The sequence below is a fragment of the Hippocampus bargibanti genome, linkage group LG09 (genome assembly GCF_051943395.1).
Source record: "Hippocampus bargibanti isolate YZ-2025 linkage group LG09, ASM5194339v1, whole genome shotgun sequence".
In the NCBI taxonomy this organism is placed as follows: Eukaryota; Metazoa; Chordata; class Actinopteri; order Syngnathiformes; family Syngnathidae; genus Hippocampus; species Hippocampus bargibanti.
In genome coordinates, this window is record NC_142742.1 from 15,085,001 (window position 1) to 15,109,663 (window position 24,663).

Here is a 24,663-nt window from a genome sequence, read left to right on the forward strand (position 1 = left end):
TCCTCTGTAAATCAGTGGAAAAAGAGATAATTAAATTGTATGTTATATGAACAGGATGGTTTTAAAACTGTGCGAACAGCAGGATTTATACAGTCGGCGTGAAGAACTGGGAATACCAGACATGTCTTGACATGCCCCAAACAAGCTGTGCTATGGTACTCACAGAGTGCCCAGCTAGAGTCAACTGTGGGTTCACAAAGATACCCACTCCAAATAATCTGACAAGATTCTACCATAAAATGATGGTGAAAACCTGACGACTACTGTGTTTGGTGAGGGAACTGTAAACCTTATGAAGGCAACTAGCGGCTCCAACACGAGCGACACAACGCTCTCCGCTTGTTTTGACTGCTCAACTTTGAAGCAGAAAGTGACTGCATACCGAGGTCATTTGAGTGTAAGTGCGCTAATCTTGTTTCGATTGCAATACTGGGACAGGCATACTCAAACCCCAACACTATTCAAGGGAAAATGAGTTTTGTTAGCTGTCTGAGATGTTCAGTCTCTTGGAACAACTTCAATCACATGACTGGCAGAGTGAACTTGGCTTGCAAACACACCAGTCATGCTTGACGTCCTTCAACGAGAAGTCAGTCGGCATGACACCCATATTTGCACTATCACCAGTTGCACCACCTAGGTTGGATCGTTGATTCGTGGAGTTAAAGCTGGGCCCTGCATAGGCTGATGTGCTTCGAGCAGACCGCAGCCAAACGGCTAAAGAGATAATCGACGAGATTTGCAATGCACATTCCGCATTTGAATGAAAGCTGATCTGATGACGGTTGACAAGGGATATCGACAAGGGATATCGTGGAGCACTCTGATAAAAATGTTGTAGTTGACAAGTGTTTCACTCCGTCGTATCCACCAGTGTTAATGCTAGCCTGCAACAAACTGGGTAGAATTAGCATGTCAATATCATCTTTAATTGCAGAGGAACGCTTCATTCTGACAAAAATCTCATGGACCTTTCTTTGTCAATTCCTCAAAACTAGATTACAACAATGGCATTAGCTCTTGATGAATTTGTTCCCCTATGGTGACAATCCTAAAGGTGTAAGGCTGGAACACGAGTCTGTGTAGAAACAAACCACTGGGGTGCCAGGCATAGACGGAATGAAGGCAATCACGCCCAGTCACCTCTCCTCTGGGAAAATCCTCTTAACACTTCCCCCTCAATTATAAAGTTATCAGCCTATCAATGGAACAATAGATTGATTACAAATACTGAATGGCTTGGTGACTGGAAATTCATTACTGACAAGGAGTTGGCTTAGTATTTAAAGGTTTTCGAGAGAATAATTTACTTGTCCATCTATTCTTGTATTAACTGAAAGGTTTGCGAAAGTTGATACAACGGCAAAACATGTCATGTCGGTATTAAAGGTAAATAGTATATGTTGATTACTGGCGATTACAGGCGTTATCCAACTATAGCAGGGGTCGGGAACCTATGGCTCGCGAGCCATATATGGCTCTTTTGACGATTGCATATGGCTCGCCGATAAAACTAAATACATATTGTCGCTTTTTTCGCCGTTCATTTCCCGTTGGGGCTGCAGTTGGCGGAAAGCGCAATTTTGATTGGATGACACTGACCTAGAATGGCCAAAAGCGCCATTTTGATTGGATGATAGTGGCTGTCATGTTGAAACAGGTAAACGGCCAACTAGTGCACTTCACGCCCAACTAGTGCACTTCAGCGTGGATGCACCGGAGCATTAGAGGAGAGAAAATGTTCTGATTCTAATTTGCAATGAAACAATACCATCGATGAAACAGTCGAATGTCAGTGACATTTTAACAAGCCCCATGTTAACGTTAGCATCAACTAGATAGCAGTAACTTCGCCTCTGGACCGGCAAATTGAGTTTCATTCCGATCGTTTGCCTGGATTTTGACCAATCACGAGGAACGGAAAACCATTCATGTTAACGGTGAGTACTATCACAAAGTTATTTTAAATAATACATTCTGATATTTTGTTGAAAAGTGTGTGTGTGTGTGCGCGCACGCGAGCGTTTGTATGTGCGCACGTGAGCGTTTGTATGTGCGCGTGCGCGAGCGTTTGTATGTGCGCGCGCGTGCGTGTGGCTCTCACTGAAAAACATTTCTAAATATTTTACTTTTATGGCTCTCTTAGTCAAAAAGGTTCCCGACCCCTGAACTATAGGAATACCATGTACTAGGAATCCTGGATACCGCTTTTTTTCTAATTTGCGCACAAGAATTCAACTGCAGTAGACACCAAAAACAAGTACAGATAATTAAAATGTCCACAAAAAAATGACAGGGATAATTCATATGCCTACCTTTCCCAAAGAAGCACCTTTCCTTAAAATCCAATGCAGTTCATAGAAATGTTCTTTTTTCTCTCATTTGTTCATGAAATACATGTACAGTACATATTTTGTATTGTGCACACAATGAAATGTATTTAAATGAATGAAATGAAACAATCTCAACTGCGTTCTCTCAAAATTGTAGCAGGTTAATATTTGTGTATCTAAAGAAATTACATCTTAAAAAGCACCTGTTTGGCATGCATGCCTTTAATTCCTAATTGTATGAATGCCACAGGAGGGAAGCTGATATCGGTATCGGCCAGTCTTGGAAGTACGTTTGATGTTCCAAACAGTTGTGAAGACTTGCCAATACATTTTCTGGACATTGCAAAACAGTTCTACCAGCTGCAAGCTTTTTCTTTTCCCAAAATTTTGAACATGTTCACATTTTTTTAAAATACGAAAACATCATGGATACATTTATATTGTTGACGAACATCTTTGCGACGGGTTGCAACCTTAAAAAAACCCTGAAGAAAAAAACAAAAACAAACAAACAAAAAAAAAAAATTGCCAAGTATGCGCACATTTGCAGACCAGCGCCTTTGTGAGATTCGGCTTTAAGAGAACTCCATTTCTGCCTTTGACATAATGGCAGCCAATGTATCACTCCACCTTTATTGTTAGGCCCAAATTATGGGTGCAACTTCAGGCATGAACTGGAACCGCCTTTTTGTTTACATGGCAACTGGTTGCGCAAGTCCACTTTGAATGACACTAACAGACTTTCTGAGCTTGTATCCAATAGAGTGGGGCAGGATTGAGAGTATTTGGGGAAGACAATGCATTTTTAGTGACTTTTATAACTGTGACGCTTTAGACAACGAGAAATTACAAAAGCTTTGAGCCACATCAGTTCCTAACAAATGTGCCAATTATTTGTTAAGAGGTCTTATTTAGATAATGGATTGGACGGAGCCAAGACTTTTATCTTGTACAGTATCCACCACATCATCTAGGTGCTGCAGAAAACAAATGGAAACCTGGTGCATAATAATGGCAAGAACATTCTATGAGGATTGAGATTCAAATAATGCATCGCTGACCAATTCATGCAATGTTTTGCAAGCTATCGCAAGAGCAGCATGGAAAAAGGGGAAACACCGGGAAAAATGTGACTGTTCAATGACCCTGAACCATCTCAAATGCCTCTAGAAACTTGTGATGTTGTAAATACTGGCCCTTAACAATTCACAACCATTGTATAACCTTCGTCTGAGAAGTCTAAAAAAATGTAACTTGTCTTTGAACGTGAATAGTTGTGTGAGACAGTTTTGTGAGTGTCTTTTCGGAAGGTCTTCTGATGTACAGGTAGTTTTAGAAATGTGTGAACTGGGAACCAATCCTATTCTTTTTTTCAAGTGCAAACTAGTCAAAAAGTAAAGAATACTTGCCAGGTCTGTCACCTCTTTAAAAAGCTAATTACCTCTTTGGCTCTTTTGATGTTCGTTAAAAAAGAAATATCCACACCTTTGCTACGTCGGATGCAAATTCTCTTTTGTGTATTAACCCCTATATCTTACAATGTCATACTGTACATAACTGCATTAGTGGCTTGAGGCAAACCAGTCGAGTCAGATTGTGTAAATATTAGGTCAGTAGGTTTATGGGATGGAGATGTGCCATCAAAGTAGATACCTTGATGACTTATTTAGGCTTAATTAATCCACAATTTAAAAAAAAATAATCGTAAATTGTTAATATTTGAGTACACTTTGAATAACTTCGAGTTCATCCAGATACATTGTCAAATGTTCAGTTTGAGATTGTTAAAATGCTGGTAAAACGCCAGCCGCCAGAGTTCAGCTGTGCAGGCTTGAATGTTTGGAATAACTTGTCAAAATTTGGCAGCCTTATGTTCAGTAACAACAAACCAACCAAGGAGATGGAAAATGAGTAATACATTTGGTTAAATGAGAAACACTTAAGCAACTTTACAAGAAGCAACTTCACAACTGAAGCTATGGCCATGAGGCTCCTAAATTTAGAAAATGAAAGGGATGGAAGTGAAGTGCGATTTTTTTTTCTTAAGTCAACCCTTGAATTTGTACTTGCTATTTTTATAAGATTTTGTCAGATTCTATATTGATGACTTTATAAAACTTCATCACATTCTAATGGGTAACACGTGACACTGATATCATGCACAACACCCATGATCCAGCTAAAAGATCAGAGCTTGTGGTGCTTTAGGGCATCACGAGTCTTTAAGACAAAAGGCTACAGTGTTTAGATTGAAAGAACCAATTGCCCTTTCACTGGCAATAAACATCCACCAGCCACTGCTTGATCTCCTCCAACAATGCAAGTGATTAACAACTGCTTCAATACACAAAGAATTTCCCTGTCCCCTTACGGAAAAAAAATAACCGGAGACAAATGAGGGAATATACATGCAGTAAGGCGGAACTTTAACAGCTTTGCTTGTTATCCTCAATGATAATAATAATAATAAATTTCATTTTCAAGCACCTTTCAAAACTCTCAAGGACACTCTACAGTCACAGGATATTTTTTCTGCGGGTGAGCAGCGGCAGCCAACCGGTATATTGTTCATAACCTGATCGACTGTGTCTAAACAACATTCTATTGCACTTCTATTTGAACACTGTGATACTGACCGTTGTCTTTAAATGGCAAAAAGATAGGATATGCAATAAAAGGAGCACAATGCTATGGAAGAATAATTAATTTTGTTGAAAAGACTAAAACGAGAAAATCCCTCTCACTTGAGCTGACCATGATGCACATGTTGCTGTGGCTGTACAAAATACTCCAGGTTTTGTGTATGTAAAGGTTAAGCTACATCCTACTGAAGTCTTTTGACCTTTAACATTAAAATATGGTTGATATGACCGAATAAAGACACCCACTGTTTCTGATTTGCAGGGAGACGGCAAGCAATGGGGTCTGTGTCGACTAATCCCACCATATATACGTGTCCCGGCTTGGTTTTTTTTTCACTGAAAAGAACCCTCCTCCCCACAATACTTTTGAACTACCAACAATTGTTAGACTGGTTTTAAGGTGACCAAAATAAACAATGTGTCATGCAAAATTAAGACATTTTGGTGTGTTGTGACCTACAAACCGAAATTAATTTCATTGAAAGTCTCATTGGTCAGTTATACACACTACCAAAAAGAAGTAGTGAACATTTTCCACCCATACTTCACATACCATTTGACATGTCTGAGCGCACATAGCTTTGCAGTGAATGGACTGAGGTAGAAAGCCATTCGCAGTTGATGGCAAACATGCTACAGGCCTCTAAAAGTTTAGGTAAGACAAATGAAAGACCCTTAAAGTGCTCCATAACACGTGAGTGTAGTTTTTCAACGCTGATTTAAAATCGTCAAACACTGTTTACTGTAAGTAAGCAACTGCTGCACATTGGTGTTTTTGTTTTGCTTGGAATGTTGTGTGTGTGTGTGTGTGTGTGTGTGTGTGTGTGTGTGTGTGTGTGTGTGTGTGTGTGTGTGTGTGTGTGTGTGTGTGTGTGTGTGTGTGTGTGTGTGTGTGTGTGTGTGTGTGTGTGTGCGTGTGTGTGCGTGTGTGTGTGCGTGCGTGCGTGCGTGTGTGCGTGCGTGTGTGTGTGTGTGTGTGTGTGTGTGTGTGTGTGTGTGTGTGTGTGTCCGAAGGAGAGTCAAGATGAAGTTTGCAAATTGAGAATGTCAATCACTAGTTTGTTTAGAGACTCCAGCTCACTTTCTGCTACTGATAATAAACAATAACGTTTACTAATGCGGAGAAGAAAGTACAGCTTCACTGGCAAGTGAAATGCTTTGCAATGACGTCGTTGAGCAATCCTGTCGCAGTTTCTACGAAACTAGCAACCGATTAAACATATAAATGTTAACATTGGGAAACTTTCTGACAAATATGTAGTCAAATTAATAAAACAAGGCGAAAATGTATTGGTTTACCTTTCATCCATTCTACAACTTGTTTTGGCGTCCACTTCGTTATCGGTTCCATGGCTTCTTCAGTAGCGTATACGTGACAAAAATATTTTGGTGAAGCGATTTGAGCAAGTGCTAAGTGTCAGCTTTGCTGCCTGATCCACAAAATAACTTTGTTTTCATTCTTTTAAAGTGCGTCCTTTCATTGGTAAAACAATTCGCATAACGCGAAGAAGAGCGGGGCTGAAATCCCCTACTTTACAACTCCTCACTGGTCACATTGCGTGTGGGACCAGTGCTCTTCAGAGACGGTGCGTAAAAATATTATGTACGACGTAAGCCTTTGTACAGCCCTTCGCCTGTTAAACTACTGAAAACAATATTAATATGACAATTAGCATGTAAACTCAGGATTTGTTGTAACGGGCATTTTTGAACAGATAACCTGTCCGTTTATTTAAGAGACAGTGTTTGAAATCTCAAAATTGTGAAATTCACGAGGCTCACGAATGCATCTTTATGACGTAACGATTATTCAATCACCGGTCTGATTTGAAACTGGACGCGCCTGCTCAATTCATTCCCTTTAAATGTTGTATTCTCGGCATTACCCAATATATGCAACTGAGCGAGCTGCTTGTTCTGTAGCCACAAAGGGACACAAGTCTTCTTATGCCGGTCCCAAGCCCGGATAAATACAGAGGGTTGTGTCAGGAAGGGCGTAAAAGCTTGGCCAAAACAAACATTCAGATCAAACCTCTAAAGATGGAGGAGACTGATTTGCTGTGGCGACCACTTGAAGGGAAAAGCCAAAAGGAAAAGAAGAAGACGAAGAAGACCCAATATATGCAATTATTCAAGTTTTATTTATCCCAATTCTAATGATCCTACTGAGAAGTGTTATTCTACAGGGGTAAAATGTGCACAATGTGTTTCTTGGCATCAGTGTACACAATGCTTCATTCGAATATTAAGAAAGTGACTTTGAAAAAAGTTTATTAACTTGTAATTGAGAATTGTGTTTATCCAAAATTCCATCGACAATGTAGCGCTGTCAGAATAATGTAAGTAGTTCACTACTGCTCTCTGCTGGTAGTCAACCAGGTTCGCAACAAAAAAAGACGTAACTCCAGAAAAGGCTGACAGCAATTGAAGTTTTGATTGCTTTAATGTGATCTTAAGAACTTTTTTAACTTGACAAAATAAACTTTAAAAAATCCCGTTTACATTTTTCACACACGCCTTAGTGAGTTTGATTTTTTGAGGACTTTGTTTGTGTTATAGATGTACTTTTTTGTGAATATATTTGAATGGATGCACCCTGCGTCTTTGGTCCTCTATCTACCAAGAAAAAACAGACCAAAAGTGGATTCCGCAGGACCAGAAGTCTGAACCTGTTTTCATCCGTCGCCAGTGGACACCCAGCAGCAGTCAGCCATCCCTCTTCCGGCACAGTGGCTCTTGTACTGCGGGCATCATTTATCCTTGTTCTGGTGGCGGCCGCTATAGATACCTGTTCTGGTGGCAAATGGCCCCCGACTGCAACTTGTCCAGTGGAAAGGGTCCTGCGGCCGTCACTTTGATGCGTCCAGGATCCGCCCATTGCGGGAGGGCTCCCGTCATGATTGTTTCCTTTGTATTTATTTTTTTAGGTTTGTTTTTCATAGTAATGTTTCTTTTACGTTTATGACCAACAGGTGGCATTAGAAGGCTGCACCTCCAGGAGTGTACCTGTTGGTCAACATGTCATTTAGTTTTTTAGAGTTAGTGCATTGTTTTTCTGACATTTTTGTTTTATGTTTGTTATTAAGAGTTTGCGGCTTTTCAATACTTTGTTTTGTAGTATGTTTTTCCCTCTGGTGTGCCCCTGGTGGTGTTTTAATGAAAAGTAAGCATGTTATTTGAATAACCTATAAATACTATCGTGCTAGACTGCAACAAATTACATGAATGTATAATGTTTATAACATTGAGTGTAGCAAAGATGCATGCTCAGTCTTTATGCTAGGCAGGCTGGATTGAAAGGTATTTTGAACAGAATGGATTTCAGGCATCTTATCTGAATGAAGGGGAAAATCTGAGTACCATAAAACTAGTATTGTGAGTAGTGTTTGCTTTTAACCCTGGAAAATGTTAACTACAGCAAAGGCCCCTTACAATAAAGGTCACTGGAAGATGAAGATTAGACAATTTTGTATTGTATGTAATAGAACATTTATTTCTGATTCATGATTCAGACAGTACACTTCTGGCATTGTCCTTTATAAAATAAGATGAATAGTCACAAAAATAAATGAAGGAGGGAAAATAGAGTATAACAGCACAATATGTGATTCATTTTGCTGCCTTACAAAACAGCATATGAGGGTCTAAAGATGTTGCAACACATATACTCTAATCTTACATCATCCCCATACAATGATTTATTCTAGAAGCATTGAACAGATTAACTGTTGAAGACAGAATGTCACATAACCTTTAGTTAAAATGCACCATCTGGCACGAATACCACTATATAAAACTCCACTCAAATTAATGTTTGTTCTTATGTCGTATTTTGATGCTTTATCGCGCAACTCATAATGCAATTTGTGCTATATGAGACTACACTACTTTTTATTCCATTTAAATTGAAACTGAGCCTCAAATCCAGGGTATAAACATAGATTTCCTTCAACAATATGAGGAATGATCACAAAAAAGATTTTTTGATTGTAGGCTCAAGCAGAGGCTGTTGCAGAGCAATGTGTTGCCCATTTCACATTTATTGAGATTAGCTAGCAAAATGCATCTGTATCTATAGACAAGGTTCAACATATAATCGGTTCACATATGTGCAATATTTAAAAATGATGTACAATGATACAATTCAAATTAAACCTCAGAAGATGGAGGAGACTGATTCGCTGTAGGGAAAAGCCGACAGGAAAAGAAGATGTACAATGATATAATTACATATTTGTAATTTCTTTTATAGCATTTACAGCTAGGCCATTAAGATACTCTAGGACAAAGATCTGTAGAATCTTGTTGAGGTTATCAATGGTCGAGCGGTCCAGGTTCTCTTCATTGTCATCAAACGTGTGCCACACTCTGGGGAATGGTGAGGGAATAAGGTGGAGGATGCGAACACCTGATAAGGAAGTAAAGGCCATGATGGTTACCTATCTGAAATAATAATAATAATAATAATAATAGTTATTCATAAGCGCCTTTCAAAACTCTCAAGGACACTTTCCAGTCACAAGACAAGTGAGTGAAGAGCCACATGAGTCCACATATTCGAGTATAGCCCATTGTCGGGGTTATATACCTCTTGTCAGGAATGGCACATGATCATCTTCAACACGGCCGACAGTTCGATCTGGCCAGAAATATTCCACTTCGAGGTTATGATTTTCAAGTAGATTCATAGAGTGGAGACGTTTTTCTGTCCATGAAAAGGAAAATGCATCAGTGTATCTTCTTACATAATTTTATGATTGTGATAATGGACTGTAAAATGAGATGACTGGACATGAAAGCAGATATTAGTCATGACAATTGCAACTAATAACGCTAGAACTTGTTTCAATCTGGGAATTGAATTTCCAAAACATGAAAAACATTTATTTTTAGGTCTGTGTGTCTGCACCTAAATTTGAAATGAAATTGTTTAATTAAGATATTGTTAAGTCATTCACTGCCAGACAATGTGCAAAAATGTGTCCAGTGCAAGTGTTTTGTCATTTTCGCTCAAATTGCAGGACCCATAGAATATTAGGTTTTAGGACTAAATAAACACTCAATGCAGCGTAAGAAACCTTAGACCAGTGGTTCTTAAACTTGTTTGAGGTACCAAACCCAACCAGTTCCTATGCACGTTCACCAAACCCTTTATTTGTGAAAGAAAATCGGGGGATTTTTTTTTACTAATTCAAGACATTAAAAAACACATTTATTGAGAAAAGTAAATAAAATTACATGGCAGAACCACAGTATATATTTTTAAACTTTTTTCTTTTAATAGGTAGTAGGACGTACTATCATGAGTCACACAGTGACTACTGAGTGAACTAAATTTCCCACAACACTGTTTGGACAAGCAATGTAATGTGACCATCTGCATGCAGTGATAGCCAAACAGACATGTCATAACTACAGTAAAGTCTCGTTATATCGATATTCAAGGGAGTCCGAAAAAATATCGATATAACCGGGACTATCGATATATCCGACCCTGTTTGCATGTAATTTTCTCCGTGCGTGCATAGAAATAGTATCGATATAACCGGGACTATCGATATATCCGATATCGATATAACGAGACTTTACTGTAATTGACCTGTTGAGTTTGGGGGTGTCTTAACCTTCATGGCAGAGGCTACGTCGAACCCCTGAGATTGATTCATCGAACCCCTGGGGTTCGATAGAACCCAGGTTAAGAACCACTGCCTTAGGCACTCTTCTTTCATCAGAAAAAAAAATCCTAAATTATATGGATGTGGAGTTATCTGAGCTCGAAATGGGGGCGACTGTACAAAAGGCAAATGCTGTCCCGTAGTGGGAGTGAAAAGCATTGCCAGAGGTCCGACCAGCGCTTTATCGGCAGCCCCTGCATGAAATAACAAAACCCAAACAAATTGGGGAATGGCGATCAACGCCATGCTTTTCAATTCACAAATAAATTCGAGAATGTCAGTCATTGACCAAATTAATTTTGAGGAAAAGAACAGACTATCAGTGCATCTGTTTTACTACTACTATAACTACTACTACTGATACTACTACCAGTAGTACTACTACCACTACTAGTAGGAGGCCTCATTATGGTCACCTATCCCAGTTGACCTTTGGCCAGAGGCAGGGTGTAGTACACCCTAAAATGGTCACCAGCCAATACATACTGTACATGTGATAGCATCCAGACAAACAATCTTTTACATTCCAGTTCACCCGGACACCCACACCAGAATTTTCCAAGAGGTGGAACAATGAATGGGTACAGTGACAAATCACAAATTATCAAAGTATTCATTCATTATCCGAATCGCTTTATCCTCACTAGGGTTGCGGAAGTGCTGGAGCCTATCCCAGCCGTCTTCGGGAAGTTGGTGGGGGACACCCTGAATTGGTTGACAGCCAATCGCAGTGCACACAGAAATGAACAACCATCAGCGCTCATGCTCACGCCTTGGGACAATTTACAGTGTTTTATCTACCTGCCAAGCATGATTTTGGAATATGTAGGGAAACCACCCGATGAACATGCAAAAACTCGACACAGGGAGGCCGGACCGGGTCTTGAACTCACGACCTCTGCACTGTGAAGGCGACGCGCTAATCGCTCAACTATTCGATAATTATTTTTGGTAAGCAAATAATCATTTAGTGACCACTTTTCATTTAAAATTGTCCAATTGCTAAGAATTTCAGCTTCTCAACAGTAAATATTTAAATTATCAGAATCAGAAAACCTTTATTCGTCCCACAATGTGGAAATTTCCACTTATGTTATTATTATGAAGCATTTCATGAAAGTAGACTGTCTGTGTCGAACCAAAACAGAACATACTATATAATATTCTTTACTTTGGAAAACAATGTCCAACATTTGTGCTTATTTCATATGAATTTGGGGAAAACCATTAATTGTATTTTAACAAAATTATGTTTGTGCACTGTTTTACACAATTTGAAGGAATGTTCTATTTTTAAATACAAAAAAGTATCAAATAATCAACAAAATAATCAATTATTTAAAATAATTGATAGTAACAGCCCCAGAACCCTAAACTATCCTGAAATCAATTCCAATATAGTTTAAGGGCGTCTGTGTTTCTAACTTGTTCAGGATTGATATTTGCAATAATTGAGGTAAATGTGACGACAGCAAAGGTCTCAGAATGGCTGAACCAGTTCTGGTCACGTCATGGTTCTGTTTCACCCTTGAGAAATGTTTGAGGAATGTTTCTCTGCATTCCTCTCGCTCTTTGCTTTGCTGGGGCGCAGCAGGAGCTGGGCCTGAATTCGAAGGCGGAGACTCGGTCCCTCACCTGATCCACTGAGTAGATGTTAGCCTATTTAGGCAATCTCTTCCCTCGTTCTCTGCCTGAAAACTTCCAGACTGCCCCTTGCTGTGTTGCTGCCCTTTTCCTCCTGCCACATCTGCCAACCTCTAGTCACCCGACAATCGATGAGGTTTCTTCAGCCGTCATCTGTACAAAGGTGAAGGTTTCGGACGTTTCGCCTCCTATCCAAGAGGCTTCGTCAGCGAACTAAAGTCTGACTGGTCGTATCGGCCCCATATATATAACCCTAATGTCCAGACCTGGTGGCGCCGGACACAGCTATGATAGGTCCCTACTCTCAGGTTGGGGGGGGGGGGGGGGGGGGGGCGCGGGACCCCCCCCTGTGGCCCCACTGATTGTTCCTACATTCCTGACTAACGATTGGCCTATTACCCCCACTCCCCCCGGTATCACCTCATCAGCATAACGACCCTCATCAGCATTGCGAAAGTTGCCTAACCTGTTTTGCCTGAGCAGGCTATTGTATGAACGATCCAAATTGAACCTCACACCACCAGACCGGTTTAATGAAGGATTTTGTTGTTTTATAAGAATCGCCTCTTTTACCCCCCTTTCAAACCATCTATGTTCTTTCGCTAAGATTTTAACCTCATTGTCGTCAAATGAGTGGTTGCTAGCTTTTAGGTGCAAATGTACTGCCGATTGAGGCCCACTAGTATTATCCCTGCGATGTTGATAAAGTCTTTTTTTGAGAATTTGTTGAGTCTCCCCAATGTACTGCTCTTTACAATTTTCATTCTTACAATGTATGGAATAAACTACATTACTTTGTTTTTCATTTGGTAGCCTATCTTTTGGATGCACTAATTTTTGCCTTAACGTGTTTATCGGTTTGAAATAAGTAGGAATTTTATGTTGCCAAAGGACTCTTTGTAATTTTTCAGAAACTCCTGCAATGTACGGTACTGCTACTCCTCTCCTTATAGAATCTTGAGAATTATTGGTTTCGTTCGCTATTCTTTCTTTCTGACATTTGTTGAATGACCACTGAGGGTACCCACAGTTAGTGAGTGCTCTCCTGATATGTTTTGACTCCTTTTCTCTACCTTCAGTGCTAGTTGGTATTAGTTGTGGGTACCCTCAGTGGTCATTCAACAAATGTCAGAAAGAAAGAATAGCGAACGAAACCAATAATTCTCAAGATTCTAAAAGGAGAGGAGTAGCAGTACCGTACATTGCAGGAGTTTCTGAAAAATTACAAAGAGTCCTTTGGCAACATAAAATTCCTACTTATTTCAAACCGATAAACACGTTAAGGCAAAAATTAGTGCATCCAAAAGATAGGCTACCAAATGAAAAACAAAGTAATGTAGTTTATTCCATACATTGTAAGAATGAAAATTGTAAAGAGCAGTACATTGGGGAGACTCAACAAATTCTCAAAAAAAGACTTTATCAACATCGCAGGGATAATACTAGTGGGCCTCAATCGGCAGTACATTTGCACCTAAAAGCTAGCAACCACTCATTTGACGACAATGAGGTTAAAATCTTAGCGAAAGAACATAGATGGTTTGAAAGGGGGGTAAAAGAGGCGATTCTTATAAAACAACAAAATCCTTCATTAAACCGGTCTGGTGGTGTGAGGTTCAATTTGGATCGTTCATACAATAGCCTGCTCAGGCAAAACAGGTTAGGCAACTTTCGCAATGCTGATGAGGGTCGTTATGCTGATGAGGTGATACCGGGGGGAGTGGGGGTAATAGGCCAATCGTTAGTCAGGAATGTAGGAACAATCAGTGGGGCCACAGGGGGGGGTCCCGCGCCCCCCCCCCAACCTGAGAGTAGGGACCTATCATAGCTGTGTCCGGCGCCACCAGGTCTGGACATTAGGGTTATATATATGGGGCCGATACGACCAGTCAGACTTTAGTTCGCTGACGAAGCCTCTTGGATAGGAGGCGAAACGTCCGAAACCTTCACTTTTGTACAGATGACGGCTGAAGAAACCTTCTCATCGATGGACCACTCTTGTACGACTGAGAGCTTACACAGACGTATCACCCGACAATGTATGTATCTAATCTCATTTCCTTGAATAAAGTGCTTTTCAGTGGCTACTTTTTCTTGAATATAGGGGCTTTGTTTTATAGTAATTTTGTGTTTCTCTGCTTCCTGGGTCTGAGAGCCTTTTTGTTTGCCTCACGGCACGTAACACTTGGACTTAACTCATTCAAACTATGTACATGCATAGTGTAATGCTGCATGGTATAAGATCCCCCAAGAAAGTGAAAGGTGTTATTATCAATCACCTATATTCTGCAACCGGGAGAGCCAGTACGTTGTGGCTGGAAAGTGGTTCCCAAAGCGGGGACTTGGGGCCCCAATCAGGTCCATCAACACAAACAGATCCTGGAGGAGAAACAACACGTGTTTAATTCCTGCCCGAGAAGCAAATGTTCCTGGTCAATTATTTTTGTTATTTATATTTACAAAAACACACAGACACACTCTGCCGTATGATTATGTGTATCATGATCTGTGCAGAGTGTTTCAATTTCCAGGGTCATCGGGGGCATTCCTTCCCAAGCCCCACCCGTCATCCATGAGAATCATCTTGTCATGGAAGACATCCAGTCCTGCTGTCTGTTTTTTTGCTTGGATTTATGTTTCAAATAAAAACAGTTACAAATTTAAAACAGATTCTTATCTTACAGACAGTGTATTTTCGGTGTTCAAATACCTGACATGTTTCGGCGTCTAGTTGGTTTTTTTACTGCGATAGTACATTCTGACAACGCGCAGCGGAGAAATTCAAGTTTATATATAGAAAAACAAGCCCACCCCTGCGTGACCAATTAAAATAACCAAAGCATCAAACAACAATGGGAAAAAAAATCTTGTCACTAACATTACACATCTGCCTTTATAAGCTCTGCCTCGCTGATGTCGCTGGTGTTGAATAATTCGCTTGCTGTGCTCACGACTCATGTCTCAAGATGTTCTTGACTTTGTTTCACTGCACTCTTGTTCACTGTGCTCTTAATAAAAATAATGTATCAATTGTTCCAAACATCAGCCAGGGTTTGCACATAAGTTTCAGTTTTCTACAAACAAAATAAAGGTAATAAAAAGCAAATATGCCATCTGAAATGTGTTTGGGTGCTAGGTGTGCTCAGATGCTCATTTAAGATGAGTTTGGTTGATTCTGAATACAGCCACATCTTCATTTGGTAAGAGGATGTGCAAACTATGCATTATTTTAATAAAAAAAAAAATAACTTGCACAGATTATGAGTTAGATTTAAAAGAAAAAATCTACTGGGTGAAATAATTTATATTACTTTCATTTTAATCTCACAAAAATTGTATATATCCAATGTGTAGTGTGTGTGTTTGCGTATGTGTTTGCGTGTATGTATGTGTGCGCGTGTCAGTATTCACTCTTCAGGTGTCTGTGTGACAGCATGTGAGGGTAAGGTTTAGATATGTGGTGAAGAGAGACATACTATTCCATCCAGCTGATTGGTGTCTGTGTCTTCTGGAGGATGCGGTGTGTTTGCCATCTTCTGTGCTAAATGGCGAGAGCCATACAAAGAGTCTAAAGGTGTCCAATGGGTGAGAGCTTCCTCTCCATCGAAGAAAATTAATTGCAAGGTCAGGTTGGGGAAGGAAGCCTGCAGCACAAAGGGTCAGACAAAGTGTCAGCACAATTATTCACACCACAATATACGATTCTAAACCAGTGGTTCTTCACCTTATTGGAGGTACCGAAACCCAATCAGTTCATATGCACATTGACTGAATCCTTCCTTCGTGAAAAATAAAAATACTTTTTTTTGACAAATCCAAGACATAAAAAAACACATTTACTAAAAACAGAAAACATTAGTACGAGTATCAAGTTTTCAAGTATCAAAATTCGCTGTGCACAAAATGAAACAGCCAAAATGGCCAAGCGGGTGTGTCATAAATAATTAACATGTTGAGTCGCTGTGTCTTAATCTCCATGGCAGAGGCTCCGTCAAACCAGGACTGATTCACCTAACCCATTGGATTCAATCGAGGCTTTTCCTTTCAGGGGTTGCCACAGCGAATCAGTTTCCTCCATCTAAACCTGTTTTGTGCATACTCTTATTTTACACCAACTACCTTCATATTCTCTATGACAACATCCATATATCTCCTCTGAGGCCTTCCTTTCGGTCTACCTGCTTGGCAGTTCAAGGCTCAGCATGTTTCTTCCAATATAGTCACTCGCTCTCTGGACATGTCCAAACCATCTCAGTCCGGCCTCTCTGACTGTCTCCAAAACATCTAATATGACTTGTCCATCTAATATACTCATTCCTGATCTTATCCAACCTGGTCACTCCTAAAGAAAACCTCATCATCTTCAGCTCAGTTTCCTGGCTTTTCTTCAGTGGCACTATCTCCAGTCCAAACATCATGGCTGGTCTCACCACCTTTTTATACACCTTTCCTTTCATCCTAGCTGAAACCCTTCTATCACACATCACACCAGACATTTTTCTGCAGCCGCTCCAGCCTGCCTGGACACGCTTCTTCACCTCTTTTCCACACTCTCCATTGCTCTGGACAGTTGACCCCAAGTACTTAAAATCCTTCACCTTCTTTATCTCTGCTCCCTGTAGCATCACTCTTGCACTTGGTCCCTCTCATTCACACACATATATATATTCCGTCTGGCTGAGACTGATTTTCATTCCTCTCCTTTCCAGGGCAAACCTCCACCTCTCTTGTTTCTCCCCCTGTCACATCTCGTTGCCATCCTGGGCGCGCCCCGCCCCTCCTGTCACCTCCTCCGCCACTCCCGGGAGACGGCCCCTCCAATCATCACTCACCTGGGTTCCCACAGCTGATTGTCATTCACTGATTGTGCCTTCTGCCTATATCTGCCTGTCGCTCACTACCGTCTCCGTCGGAGTATTTTTGGACTTTGCCGTTTCCACTTCCGTGTTGCCAGGTCTGCTGTCATTTAGTTATCTTCCTCCACTCTTCCCTGTTTGTTATTTTTGGATGCATGTTCCAGTAAAGACTCTTGCTCCATCCAAGCCTGTCACGTCGTGTATTTCGGGTCCTTCCCTATCGCCAAAATCCCGTCGCTCGAGTCCTGCCTCTTTGCACTCGAGCGTCGTCACACCCCCACCTGTTCCCTGCTCTCGCTACAGATCACAATGTCATTTGCAACCATCATCGTCCAAGGAGATTTTTGTCTAACATTGTCTCAGCCTGTCAGCCTATCTATCACCATAGCGAGCAAGGAAGGCCTCAGAGGTGATCCCTAGTGAAGTCCCACTCCACTTTGAATTCCTCTGTCACACCAACAGCACACCTCACAACTGTCTTACAGTCATTGTACATGTCCTGCACCGCTCTGACATACTCCTGTCACTCCAGACTTCCTCATGCAACACAATTTTTAATCATAACAATTATATAATTTAAATTGGGTTTTAAATCAAAGCTTTAGACTATTTTATCTGTCTACCCAGTCCCAAATTAAAAAAAAGAAACAATCTTCTCTTTTATAGGTATTGCTGGTGTCAGGCTGGAACCTTGTTTGCCACAATATTCTTTTCACATATCTACAGTATCTTATGGTGCAGTAGCCACATGCATGTGTTATATAATTTGTTCTTTCACTTACTTATTTTTCCTTTTTTGTTTTCACCAAATTAAAAAGTTGAAAAAGGCTTGTTCTCTTTCAAGATGCAATGTTCATCATTTATTTAACGTAACAGTTTTTTTGGTACCCTAAAAAGTGATGATTTTGGCAAACGTCAGGATTGTGTGTCCATGAAGTGAATTTTTTAGCATTCAACTGAATTTCCCTTCCCTTTGGACCTTTTTGACAGATGTCCGAATATGCAAGGCGCATACTATGGCTCGTCCCAGGCTGACATCAGCCTGTTCTTGTCTACCAACTGGAATTATTCATTGGTGAAGGAAAGGGCAAAGGAGTAGTCAGCTTGAATGTTAAGTGTGTTCTTTATCACAGCTGTGGTTTGATCACATACTGTCGAACAGGCACTACAACTTTGAGCTTCAAGGGCGACTGTACTGCTTGTTTTCCTGCTCTCCTGGCTGCAACACACACACACACACACACAACCAACTCTGAAGCATCACTAGAATAATACTGATCGTTTGAATCAGGAGTATTGGAAAGCAGGCAGGATGGGGCACTTGAAGAGCGAGGTTGGAGACTCCTGCTGCAGAAAGTGACTCACGTCTTCATTCCCATTCAACCTTTCTACATTTTTAACACCTATACAACTACCATACAATTTCATACTGATATAAATGGTATGGGATTGGGCAATTTATGTGTTAAATGAGGCCCTAATTTTTCATCATTACTGAGGGGTCTGCATAGAACCAGAAACTTACTCACCAGGTGAATGGCAAAAACTGCTTTATGATGCCTCTGTCAGATGCATACCGTACCGTTTGATTTTTCAGCTCTTCATCGAGGGCTCTTGCCAGCTCCAGTATCATTGCGCAGGGTACAGCAGAATCAGTGGCGCCCAGAAATTCCTGACCATAATGTTGTTGGTAATACTTGGAATCGAAGTGACAAGCCAGGACAAGGCGGCGCTTTGCTGATGGGTTGAGGGTGGCAATGAGGTTGGTGAAAGGTAATGGTCCGTAAGGCGTCTGCCACCTGAACCTATCCTCCGTTACTTCCCAGCCTGCTCCAAGAGAGCCCAGGGTTGATTTAATATGCTGAAAAAAATAAGAATCTGTTCAACTAGTCAATCTTAGCTGCACTGATTATTATCATTATTTTTCTATGTATTCTACTTATGATACATGTTTACATGTTTTCCCCTTTTTACTGAGCACCATCTGAAAATCAATAACTTACAATACAGGACATTTTTGTTCATATACTGTAGTGCTTTGAAAACATTTGTAGCTGTAACTTAGTGTCAAATTCAGCCCAGAGGTCCAGTACAACTACCACTGCGGTTCTTGTGGCATCAATGTCCTGATTTAGGATTATGATACCATTTTTGTCATAGATTTGATGGTCAAACTCACCTGCTGCACCGCCTGGCTGCCTGGAGAGCTTGGATACCTGGTCACAAGCAATGGTCTTAGGTCCCTTTCCCACATTTGTGTCAGGTCTGTGTGTGACAAGGCCGCCTGGATCTCAGTGGGCATAAGTGTGACAGCTTGGTGCTGTAACTGAATAAAAGCAGTGTTTTTGTTTATGTGAATTGTGTCTTATCAATGGCCAGGTGATACAGTGGTTGGCACCGCAGAGGTACCGGGTTAAATTCCAGCTACGGCTTCCCTGTGTAAGGGTTGTATGTTCTCCCTGGATCTGTGTAGGTTTTGTCCAGGTACTCCAGGTTCCTCCCACATTCCAAAAACACCCATGGCAGCCTGATGAAACACTCTCAATTGTCCCTCGGTTTGATTGTGAGTGTGAGCGTGAATGGTTGTGCGTCTCTGTGTGACCCGTGATTGGGTGGCAACTGTCCCCCACGTACTGCCTGAAGACGGCAGGGATAGGCTCCAGCACCCCCTGCGAGGTAGGTGCTGAAATGCATTTACATTTGTTTACTTTGGATTTGTGGACAGGAACCATATTCTATTTTATTTTAAGTCAAAGTAATAATTTTATTTTAAGTCAAAATGCCAATCAATCTGATTTTACTTGGCATTTTTGTTGCTATTTTATTTTAAGTAAAAATGCCAATCAGTATAATTTTACTTGGCATTTTTGTTGCTATTTTCAGTAAAAAGGACATTATTGTGTGAAATAATATAGAATACATACTGAATGTGGCTTGTGACATCACTACTCTCGATAAATGTACCTTGGGATCATATAAAATTTGTACATGAGTCCCCCTGATATGCAACATATACTCCATATACTCCAACCAAAAAAAACTGATTGAAAATATGATGAGTCACTGTTACAAACACAGAGTAAACTTCAAAAATCTGTTGATCACACATTTGCAAATGATAAAGTTCTCACTATTCACTACCAAAAAAAAGCCATTGCAGTGGATGTGTGTGAGAGGACATTGAACAAAAAGCTAAAACCATGACAGAGACTAGTCTTGTGGAAAGGTCATTGCCTTAACGCATAGCAAACAAAATAAGGTCACCAAAATAGTAGAAACTAGTGTTAATCATTTCTCTTCTACCCCACCGCAATAATTATAATATTAGTAAACCCATGTTAAACTGTAGCTTCCCAACTGTGTTAATTTAAAAAAATAGGGCAATCTCTTTGCATTGTGCAAGTGTACCTCGGGGTCTGTTGATTGCTTGACCGACTAAGATAGGAAGCTGGTCAGTAAATGGGCTAGTTTGTTCTGTGAGTCCTCAATGCAGTCGCAGGCTGAGAAAACATATTGATCATCTGGTTCCATTTGTAGTCGGTCTCAAAGTTCAAGCGGCAGGAAAACATGGTTGTCTTGGAAACAGATATTCAAAACTTAGTAAACCAAAGACAATCCATCTGTTTTACACTGTTTTGCCTTCTATTGTATTTCCCATTTCTCATATTATTCATAATGAAGTAGAAATTGTATGATTTTCTCACGAATAGCTTGAACCCAATCGTCTAATACAAAGTTAAGTGTAATGGCTCACTTTGTTCCCGTTTTCAAGGTCAAACGTTGGGAAAAAATGTGGAAACACAAAATTCACCAACAAAATAAAATCAGATTTCATCTTGTATGCAAATAAAAATCCTGAAAGCAAATCAGTTGTGTACAAATGCCAATTTTATTGTTTATTTTTGATTTTTTGTTAAATCGTGATCTGTCATATTTTTCTTACGTAAAATTCATGACTTGATTGGTTTGATTAAGGTTGGGAAACTCGCATATACAATTTATGGAATGATGCATTTAAAATTATTGCATAATATCCATCCATCAATGGATCCATTTATTGTATCCGTTTATCCTTCAGGGGGGGGGGGGGGTTACCTGTGTGCTCGTGCCCATCCCTTCCATCTTCGGGCAGCAGGCGGGGGACACCCTGAACTAGTTAACAGCCGATCGCAGAACACACATGGTCAAACAAGCATCTGAGCTCACAATCACACCCACACACAATTTAGAATGTTCCATTAACCTGCCTTGTGTGTTTTTGGAATATGGGAGGAAACTGGAGTACCCAGAAAAAAACCTATGCAGGCATAGGGGGCAGGCAAACGCCACATATAAGGCCGAGGTCTAGAATCAAATCTTGCACCTCTAGAGCGTGAGGTGGGCGTGTTAATCAGTCATCGCCCGTGCTGCCGTGATAGCGCGAGATACACAGCAGAATTGCTTCCTCATACTATGGTCTCAAAAGGTGTATTTTTTCATGGATACGTCCCAAAACTGCCCTTGGTTTTATAATTGCAATCTAGCACACAGTGCAATGTACAGTATTATTATGTGGTTGCACACACAACAACATAGCCCTGCAAAGGGATCATTAAACCCTGAGGGGGTTAAGGTGGGGTCCATTTGAGATCTATAAATACCAAGGCTTGCAATTATAAGATCAAAGATGATGACAGTGCTCCCATAGCAACAACGTGCTGGCTAAAACCACATGAGAATAGAACATGAGAAGCTGGAATGTTGAAGCATAACCAGGTAGGCCATGTTTTGCTTCAATGATAAATGCTCCGGTGATGACTTGTTAGACACTCCTCTTTACCATACTTCTATAGCTTTTTAGATTAACTAGAACCACTCAAAAATAAGGGTGTGTATTAAAGCCAGGGTGACTCTTCTACATTGTTATTATTCTTAATATTATTATAATGAATTCACGCAATATTGAGGGCTATGTTGAGTTGTGACTATTAAACACAAAACAACAAATTAAATCAATAAATAAAACAAGATGCCATTCAGAAGAGATTTAGAATAGCCACACTAGCTTCAAAATCACCACCACTTTTTGAGATTGGTGTTAACAAATTGTTTACGAACACTATGATATCGATGAGTTAACATTGGTCCAAAGCACCGAAAGACTCCAATAAATAGTCACTGCATTTGAATGTTATTGCAACACCGTATTTAATTGGCTTACCTTTTCTTGTGTCCAGGGAATTCCATTAGAGCAGTGGATGAATGTTACCCAGATAGCAACAGTGGGGAAAAAAGGCAGAATTGAAGGACCATGGTCCCACACGGCCATCTTTTCTGAAGCTTTCCCTTTCTCCCTTCCTCACACACTTGAGAGACCACGTGAAAGGCAGCAGCAGGGAGTGCTCACAATTATCTACTGTGTGTACTGTATACGTGTGTGTGCGCGCGCGAATGTGCGTTTGTGCGCGTGTATGCGCGCACGCGCGGTCTGTGTGCGCGTGCGCGCGAGTGTCTGTGTGTGTGTGTGTGTGTGTGTGTGCGTGTGTGCGTGGGCACGCAAGCACGCACACGAGCGAGCTGTGGACGTTTGGAAATGGCCAATGTTCATTTTTCCCACTTCTCTATCCCAGTCACAGCCAGATGAAATATCAGCACTATTGATGGGAATTCCTGCTCTTTTTGGAGAGCTGGTTCTTTTGGATCGGCTCACCATAAAGAACCCGGAAGGAAGGAACCTAAAACTCGCGAGTCCGCTAGGAGTCTGAGGGATGAGCATGGGCGCGAGTTGTGCTACCAACAACTCTTGTATGAATGTGCTAACTGCTACATTTGCTTAATAAAAGCCTGACCGGCTGTGCCAGCGACTGTGCGCATCCTTTGTCACGCCGAGGGGCATTACATTGGTGTCAGAAACTCCGGATCCACCCGTCGCACGTCCAACTTTTAAGGACTAAGCTACTCGGTGGAAGGTAGAGGAGGAGGCTTTACCATGCGAAATTGACGTGCCGGGGTCAAGTGGCATAGAGCGCGGTCATCTTTACGCTGGCAATCCGCAGCAGAATGAGCGTGAACCCGACATTATGGTGCCACGCCAGTATGTGGTGGCAAGTGTGGCCGCCGCCACAAAGAGAAATGCAAGCATTAATGGCGGCGCCCTTATTTACGTGTGGCCCTCCACAAAAGCACTGAAATTATACGGGAAAGGAAGTTGGGAGGCTTATAGCGCACAGTTTGAGTTGGTGGCCGACAAATCGAATTGGTCGGACAAGGTGAAAGCGGTGCAGTTAGAGATTTCGCTACGTCCTGTATGCTGGTGCTGAGCCCTGGAGAGAGACTCAATTACAGCACGCTGGTGGGCACTCTGCAAAGGGGCTTTGGAGAGTTCATTTTAAAAGTCTCTTTGCACTGCGAGTTCAAGCAGCATGATCGAAATCCCGGTGAGCCGCTACGTCGTCTTGCGCATGAGATAGAGAGCCTAGGTCGACGCGCATATGCTGGCATGTCAGAGGACTGAGATGAACTGATTCGTGACCAGTTCATCCAAGCTCTCAGACCGGATGAACTGCGCCTGAACGTCCAGTTTGCCAACCCAGCGGCTCTGGAGGAGGCACTTGCTCTTGCGACATAGAGGAAGATCGCAGCCAGAGGAGTGCTGCAGACAGCAGCTTGCCCCGTTTTGGCGATCTCATTGAAAGGTGAGGAGTGCATGCCAACGCGACCCGTCAGTCAGACAGAAGGTTGTCGGTCGGAGTTGGGCAGTAATCTGGACTGTTGCTGTCCAGATAAATACCCGCCCACCATAACGGGAGGATTGCAGTGGTCGACAGCACGCCCTGCTATCTGCTGGGGGTGTGGACAGCCAGGTCGTCTGCTGCGGCGCTGCTCAAAGATGAAACGGCAAAGGGTCCGTGGAGGTCGGGCAGCGCAGACCTCTCCAGTGGTCAGCGGGGAACTGCAATCAACATGCGGAGCGATGTGAATAGAAAACCCGGATTGCCTCGCGATTGACTTGAGATGCACGAGAAGAGTAGATTACATACATTTTTGGCGGTCTTGTACTTCCGGGTGTTTCTCCTTTTCCGGTGTCTGAGTAGCGTTGATTTGTCCAGAGAAATATAAGCCATTGCGATTTGAAGACGTCACAAAATAGGCGGGAAGAAAATGTTGCAACATTCTGTAGCAGTGTGACATATGCTACATTTACCCCCCTCCCTGAAGGAACCAGAAAAAAATCTCTCAACGAGACTTGTGCGTTATTCTGCCATGCAATAGGCTAAGCACTGGCTAGGATCTGAACATTCGAAATCAGTTATTTAATTGTCCAAATACAGAGGGCGACGGCGAACCCGAGCTGTCCGAGGCTCTGGCCCCACGGGCATGGCTGGTTCAACACGCTCTTCAAGGCGTCCCACCGGTGTTCTCGGAGGTGACAGAAAAGTCAGTCGTCCCTGTCTGAGAAGTCTATATCTGCGACAGCCCTGTCCTTCGAAGGGGTAGGTGATTGGATTGGATTGGATTGGATTTGCCTCTATTA

General features: G+C 41.5%; 2 protein-coding genes across 7 annotated transcripts in view; both read right to left on the reverse strand.

Annotated features, from left to right (window-relative positions):
• The window catches only part of LOC148893764 (connector enhancer of kinase suppressor of ras 3-like), a 57,129-nt gene extending 50,594 nt beyond the window's left edge, over positions 1–6,535 (reverse strand). For 3 of the 4 annotated variants that reach the window (XM_089003833.1, XM_089003832.1, XM_089003830.1), the window contains exon 1: positions 6,275–6,534. In XM_089003833.1, the coding sequence (XP_088859959.1) occupies positions 6,275–6,326 (52 nt within the window). In that variant the 5' untranslated portion in view covers positions 6,327–6,534. Of the gene's footprint in view, positions 1–6,274 lie in introns of all 4 variants that reach the window. The other variant, XM_089003831.1, reaches the window with a different exon arrangement.
• A 1,905-nt stretch (positions 6,536–8,440) lies between these two features.
• Positions 8,441–24,585, reverse strand: qpct (glutaminyl-peptide cyclotransferase). Of its 3 annotated transcripts, XM_089003934.1 has the most exons (8): positions 24,170–24,583; positions 22,351–24,081; positions 19,330–19,476; positions 18,733–19,011; positions 15,771–15,938; positions 14,574–14,673; positions 9,564–9,680; positions 8,441–9,383 (listed from the first exon to the last, which is right to left on the reverse strand). In XM_089003934.1, the coding sequence occupies exons 2-8, from the start codon at positions 22,456–22,458 to the stop codon at positions 9,202–9,204; spliced, it is 1,101 nt and encodes a 366-aa protein (XP_088860060.1). In that variant the 5' UTR covers positions 22,459–24,081; positions 24,170–24,583; the 3' UTR covers positions 8,441–9,201. The 3 variants fall into 3 exon arrangements, with proteins under 3 accessions (XP_088860060.1, XP_088860059.1, XP_088860061.1); XM_089003933.1 differs by having other exon boundaries at positions 22,351–24,583; XM_089003935.1 differs by having other exon boundaries at positions 9,280–9,418; positions 22,351–24,585.
• Positions 24,586–24,663: the final 78 nt, after the last annotated feature.

Excerpts from the sequence above, each read along its gene's own strand:
- qpct (XM_089003934.1), bottom strand. The coding sequence starts at position 22,458 with ATGGCCGTGTGGGACCATGGTCCTTCAATTCTGCCTTTTTTCCCCACT. Across the intron at positions 19,477-22,350 it reads TTCCCTGGACACAAGAAAAG|TTACAGCACCAAGCTGTCAC; the intron begins GTAAGCCAATTA and ends GCTTTTATTCAG. Across the intron at positions 9,384-9,563 it reads TGTGCCATTCCTGACAAGAG|GTGTTCGCATCCTCCACCTT; the intron begins GTATATAACCCC and ends CTTCCTTATCAG.